Source organism: Mycetomoellerius zeteki, unplaced genomic scaffold (assembly GCF_001594055.1).
Source record: "Mycetomoellerius zeteki isolate Tzet28-1 unplaced genomic scaffold, Tzet1.0 scaffold386, whole genome shotgun sequence".
In the NCBI taxonomy this organism is placed as follows: Eukaryota; Metazoa; Arthropoda; class Insecta; order Hymenoptera; family Formicidae; genus Mycetomoellerius; species Mycetomoellerius zeteki.
In genome coordinates this window covers 50,464-57,766 of record NW_017257377.1, presented here as the reverse complement: position 1 = coordinate 57,766, position 7,303 = coordinate 50,464, and the positions used below count along the sequence as shown (strand labels likewise).

The following is a 7,303-nucleotide window of genomic DNA, read 5'->3' as shown; positions in this document are numbered from 1 at the left end:
TGTCTGCTTTGCACAGTACAATAGTGATGTACTGTCTTTTGCAATTACTGATACAGCTCGGTAATGGCGATAGTCCAAGTATATAATAATGTAGTTTCAATTCGCTTCTATGCAGAAAAGTCCATGCGTAATATCGGGGGTATGATTTCGCAGTAAAATTTCATTATGTTGAATACCAACCGAACGAAATTTTCATTATTTGATTATGAATCCCCTGTGAACATCCACATTAATTCTGGAACGTTAACAAGAAGTAATTACCAAATAACATTAATATAGTTTTATATGTAATATCAAGGGATCTTGTCATCAATCGTTAAAACAACAAAATATAATGCAAAAATAATTACTACTTCATCAAAGTTTTATTATTCATGTATAATATAATTATTGAACACATAAAATTATTAAAATTTGATGTATTTCAAAATACCATTAGGTGTAATTGTTAACAAAGTATACTTCTTCTATATATCTTTCCCCATTTTTTGTTCAACATTTTTTCTATATCATGTTACGTGTTGTATTTCTACTTCATTCCATGACGTACACGTTATCACACACAGACAGGTCAATGTTCGTGGTGAATGTCGGCTCGGCCAGGTGTGACATCAAGGTCCACTGAGCTAGCATAGATCCCGCGTTAGTCGGCATTTTTCCAAGCGACTTTACGTAAGGGGATTAAAGCGAAATCGAGCTTTAAATTGATAGACAGAGAGAGAGAGAGAGAGGGGGGGGAGGGGAGATAGTGCCATTGATCGGAGTCGGTTTCACTTAAATCGCCGATGATGCATGCTAACTGGCAGTCGCGCCCATTAGTGATCGATCTCCCAAGCGGAGATTGTCTATAGGTCCATACATGACCACGATGCTTGTAATTGGCTTCATCGGCATAACCAGCTGTTGTGTCTGGCGTCTTTCATCATTCAAACGGAACAGCTTGTTCCTTCACAGACTCAGAAAATATATGAAAGTAAGGAGCTAATTATAGCCTTAAATAAAATTAAATTTAAGTATAAATTTTCTTCCGCACCGAGAAAATCGTAAAACTGTTAAATGTAAAACCAGTTTATTTAATTGAGACTCATTTATTTATTTATATTTATACTTTTACAAAAGATTATGGCTTTTCTGTAATTATTTACACCTCTATTATATCAGTTTATTTAAATAGAAAATTCGAAATTACATACATAAAAAAATTTCTTGCGAGAAACTATATTTCACTTTATTGGGTTATGCAATTTATCAATTTAATTGTATTTAACTTCAAGACATTTCCTTCTGTCTGAAAGAAAATAAATATGAAATATTAATAATATTGCGCTCTTCGTATCTTGCATTTGAATTATACAAAAACATTTGCAGTTTATCGTTAATTTGCGAGTTGCATGGTGTACTTCGAGGATAATTTAATTAAAATTATAATGATATATTAACTGATAGAGATCCCTTTACAGTAATGCATCAGTGATATCGCACATATTTTATGTACCTGTACAATGGTCGCATCTAATAATTTATGTATCGTCGACGATGCGTTTTCAGAGAAACGGGTAACCGACATTACATAATTCATTGAATTTATACGAACAGAATAGCAAACTGTATGGACTATAACGTCATAAATCATGACGGCTTAAAACAAGAAAAATCGAAGGATGACGGCAATGTAATATTTTTCGTCAAGAATGTTTGCAGCATAATATAATACTTTTCAATAATACCAAAGTGACGTAAATTTACTTTAAATGTTCACAGTGAATGTAATTGGTAGTTGGTAGAAAGTTATTTTGTATAATATAAAATATATTTACATACATATTTTTAATTAAAAAGCTTTTATTATTCAGAATTTTTTATCATAAACTAAATATTTGTTTTTCTTATTTTAATGAATCCATTAAGATGCCGAATTAATTGATTGAACTAATTGTAAGTGCCAGATCATGTTATAAGAAGATTAAGAAAAATAATTTGTAATTTTAATATATAATCAATATTGCAACCTTACTTTAAAATTTAATATATTCTGGGATAACATTAAAGTTGTCCTATTAAAAGTGTTAAATGCAATGCATGTCCCATACGAGGAAATCGCTCCGAGGATTCATTATTGGACCGGTTTCGTCGAGTTGCGTGGCACCATAGAGACGTGCACGCTCTGCAGAGTGCTGTGCATTATAGATTATTGTTGCCCCCATTGCTACACAATCTACATAGATATACATTATCCGACCGTCTCGGCGTGTTCCATCACGGGCGCATTCGCAGCGGACGTATGCGAGCACGCCTATATAGAACCGTCATATATTAATATAGCCATGTACATACTACCTTTGAATGATGTGCGATCGAAGAAACAAATTTCCTATCTTTTATCTTTGTATCTGATTTAATACATTACGACAACATTGCTTTCAATTATTTTTACAACATTAATAAGTGATCGACTTTATTTCATTGCTATTTCTAATGCTTTCAATTATAACACTTTATTTCATATTAAATAATTTCTCTTATTTTGCATAACAAGAATGCAATATCTACCTGATAATTCGATCCCTTAGATCTTGTTTGCACTGGTTCTGTCTACAGACGAAAACGAAGACTTATAATAAATAATTGGTCCTAATCGTACTGGGAACAGAACTATCCCATCTCGATGAGAAAACTCGTAGTATATCGCTTTACGAATGCTCGAGAGACCTTCGCTCGACTGATTCGCAGTTGCTATCATTAATTGGCCGGATAGCAATTTCTGCACTGTGATGCAGTCTCTTTCCTTCGATTATTCCCTCTATAAGAACAGTGTAATTTTCGACAAAGACAATACATATTTCATATCGTTAAAAAGTAGAACGTAGTTTTATAATACGAAATCAAAAAACTTAATGAAGATAGGTATCCTTAATTTTTAAACAATTTAAACTTTAAAGTGATTATATTAGTTCTCTCTGTTTCATAATAGACTATTAATAGATTACTTGTAATCGTAATAATAAGTATATTTAAAATATTGCATATGAATAAATTAATATAATTTATTATACACAGATAAGTAATTGCATATTATAGTAACTTTATAAAATCAAGATTAGATTAGTAAAATATATATGTGACTATTTAACAAAATAATTTAAATTGTATAAGATGTTGATTAAAAACGTTACTATGAGGATGAAAAATTAAACATGAAATGTTGCTTGTAAAATATCTTGAAAAGAAGCATATACATATATACATAATAAATTACAATAAAAATATCACAATTTTAAACTATAGTACATCCAATTTGAAGTATATTAGATCATCCAGAGATAGCTGTATTAATTAACCAATAAAAATTCAAATACTCGCAAAAATTTTGACCGCTCGTGAGACATGAGAACAGCAATATAAAATTTTCAGTTGCTTTTAATATACGGCGGGAATTCAACAGTGTGGTATGTTTTTTACCAAAATAAAATGTTTTTTCAAGCGAGCTCACATGACAGACGATATTGCTATAACTAAAATAACAGCCTTATTTCACACGCAAATTTCCATTTCGGCGAAATCCCCGCGTTCTCGCGTTCTCTCGTGTGATTTACATCTGGCTTGCGACCAACTTCGCTCGTAATTATCCGCGTAATTCGACCGATCGAACGATATGCTCTCGAATATCGCGATATCAAGGATCCGCGATTTTGGTATTTATCCCCGCATGCTCATAAATCGTCACGAATTATGCAATACGCCCTACCACACGCACACAAATACGTCACTATGACGCAATTATTATCGCTATGAATTTTAGAATAAATTTTTTGTAATCATATTGTAAATCGTTATAATTCACGATTGCCAATTAAATCATTTGGGTAACATTAATATAGTAATATCGCTTCAGATATTATATAGTATATACGATGTACATTCCACATACATATGTACGTGCAATGTACATGATGAATACACATATAACGTACATATCTGTATACGATGCGACGTAGTATGGCAGTTTACAGATTTTCCCGATGTTCAAAGACATAACCATCATATTATATGTGGTTTTCGATGAGTAGCATTTCCACAATATCAAATTACAAGATAGCGTCATATCTAATAGAGTTATCGATCAATGCAGAACTAACTATTCGGCGTTCCTTGAATAGATAAATTTACACTCGTAACGGCGTGAAAACTATTATTCTCATCGAATATTCTTCCATAGATTTCAAATGAAGCGGCAGACTGAATTCTGCGATGATCAAAGTGGTTTCTTTTGTTAAATTTCCATTCTTTTCTGTAGAACACAATACTACGTTTTATGTAATCTTACTCATTGTCAGTGATATCAGCATTGTGTGATTATTTAAAAACTTTTATATAAAATTTTAAAATATATTGAATTAGGTACTTATTTTGTTATTAATTGCACTTAGCGATCAAGAGGCGTTTTATTCAAGCATCTTCTTTCTATTTTAAAGAGCAAAAATGATTAATTCTAAAACAAGAAACGCCAGATAATGTTACAATCCTTAATTTATATTATTTTTTATTGACAATTAATTATATTGATTACAAAATATTATCTTATTCAATTTAAACTATAATCCCTAAGCAATGTAACGATAAACATGTAGGTACAAGATACAACCTGTAATTCTCTTTGCTCAAAAGGTCTTCACTGTTTATTATTTACCATTTACTGTTAATGTAAACCATATGTTACTTCCGTGGGATCAACCATATGTTACTTCCGTTTCCTAGCCAAAATAACCATGGTCACTCATGGGTTACAGTCCTGGCCACAGTAAAAGACCACGAGCACGGATGACTTCATGTTTCACCCGTGGTGTAACGGAATGCGCAACTCGAGGAAATATCAAACTTTACGAACTTCGTATCTCACATCAATACTGAATTATGTGATGCACGTGATTCGAATCTCTCTCTCTCTCTCTCTATATATATATATCTATCTATCTCAACCGAATTTTGTTATCTCGATTTCAAGCAACTACATCCACATCTTTATTCAGCAAAAAGACATTTAATTTTTCAGACTAAACAGAATAAAAAGGAAAAAGAGGAAAAAAATATAAATATATATTAATCAAAATAATATTAAAAAATAATCAGGTAATTTTAAATTTACAGAAATCCGAACATTATCGACCATCATGGGAGAAACGAGACTCTTTTGCCAGCTAGTAGAGAAAAGAGTCGATTTCGCAGTTTGTCTTGGGAACAATACGATCCAGTACATCAAAAATATTTAGAAATTGGTAAGTAATATTACATAGTAGCATATATTTTGTGACATTTGATACGAATAGATAGATGTTTTAAATATCAAATTATTACTGTGAAATAGAATTAAATTTTACAAATTAATAACAACAAAATATCTTAACTTCGATTTTTATTTTTTAAAGTATCTAAATTGAAAGAGAAATATACAAAGAACATAAAATAAAATAATATTTTATTACAATAAATACATATATTGGAGTTACATTTCATATCAAATTTTTAAATGTCTATGCTACATTATATTATTTATATTGTAAAATAATTCAAGTAAAATGTTCAGAATCAAAATAAAGAGAGAGATGAACGTACAATTAATCCTAGTAAAAAAAAACTTCTAATTATCATTGCACTAATTCAACGGATTAACTCCTGTGAACGTCGAGAATGAACGAAACATGTTAATTCCTCTTTCTCGTTTTTACATAAAAAAATATTGAATGCAAATGGATGGAAAAACAAAGATACTTTTAGTTTTTGAGCAAATATCGAGACCATACTGAAATGGTTCATTTCAAGAGTAGCCACTCGACGTTCGATTAGTCTTCACTTATCCGCGCATGAAGAAAGCTCGCTGGCTGCCGAGTTAGCTCGAATTAGAACGGGTCAGATCCCGAGCGAGCTTTCATCGTTTCGTACGTGAAGAAAGAAAAGGCGGGAGATGAAGTGTCGCGCCAGGAACATGGCTTGCCACTCGTGTGTAGCTATTCGAGCTCAGGAAAGAGCGGCTAGAGACTTTCCGCGAAGTCATTTTTATTGTGAGGACTGTGCTCGAGCACGTCGTAGATGACGCGAAATGAGCCCTTTGACCTGAAAAAGCCTGTGGCTTATTCTGTAGGCTATCCATTTACGTGTCCGCGAAAAATCGGACGCCTGCACTAATTACTTTTCCAACGTCACTATACTAATACCAACGGTATAAGGTAAAAAGATATTATATAGAGTGTCACTAAATTTACTTGAATAAGCTTGATTTTTTAAGTTATTTTTATCAAGAAAAGCTTTTCATGAAAAAAATTGTAGTCTACAATTTTTTTGTTAAATTTTTTATAAGATTTTTATTTCATTTTTTATGTTTATTTTTTGTGTTCTTTCGAATTGAATAGAAGGGTACTGATATACTGCTATATGAAATAAACTCACACGTCGAAAAATTAGATTTGACTTGAAAAAAATTTTTATCAATATCACACTGCCATGAGAGACATAGCTGAAGGTGTTCGCCATTTTTCATCGGAAAGTCTGGTGAAAAATCGCGTTGAACCAATAGCCTGCATTCCACATTGCTCGAGTTGACTCGAGTTGACTCGAGTCGATTCTCCGAGACGCCCGCGCATGATCCGAGAAAAATGTGCCGTGAAAATGGAGTAGAAAAGGGCGGATGCTTTCTCCTCCTCTCGTGATTAATTTTTTTTACCTACGTCTCTTATCTAGCCTCAGTAAAAGCCGTCGGCTGAAATCTTACCCCCGGGGCAACAGAATTCTCACTAGAGATATCAGTACATCATGTCTAACGTATTCGTTGGAATTTACATTATAAAGATTTGGATTAATTCTCGTATTCTCTCATAAATATTATTGCTGGAAAGGATAAATTCTTTTATCCTTTATCTTTTTCTCATAAATCAGCCTAATCGTAATTTATTATTAAATTTTTATAATTTTTATTTAATATTATTTGATTTATTCATATAAGCAGTCCAGATTCGCTTATTATTGTGTTTCACAATTTTAATGATAAGTTAAAAATTTTTATCACAATTGTACTTTATTTAAAAAAAAAAATCCAATCTCACACAATATTCAGTTATTCAATGCACAATCTTACAAGTTATAACAGCATGATGAACAGAAATGTCTGAATGTAATTTGAAAAATGTCAGGCATTATCGGAAAGCCTATTTCGAATTTTACGTAGCGAGGAAATTCAATAATCTTTTGTTTCTTCGATTCGGTTTAATCATCGATTTCCGGCAAGACGGGCGGGGCTTTCGACCGAAACGAA

The 7,303-nt window shown here is 32.0% G+C and overlaps 1 protein-coding gene across 1 annotated transcript in view; it reads left to right on the top strand.

Moving 5' to 3' along the window:
- The window catches only part of NLG-4 (neuroligin 4), an 88,158-nt gene that overhangs the window by 41,172 nt on the left and 39,683 nt on the right, over positions 1–7,303 (top strand). Inside the window, exon 6 of the mRNA XM_018453473.1 lies at positions 5,146–5,273. Within this exon, the coding sequence (XP_018308975.1) occupies positions 5,146–5,273 (128 nt within the window). The remainder of the gene's footprint in view (positions 1–5,145; positions 5,274–7,303) is intronic.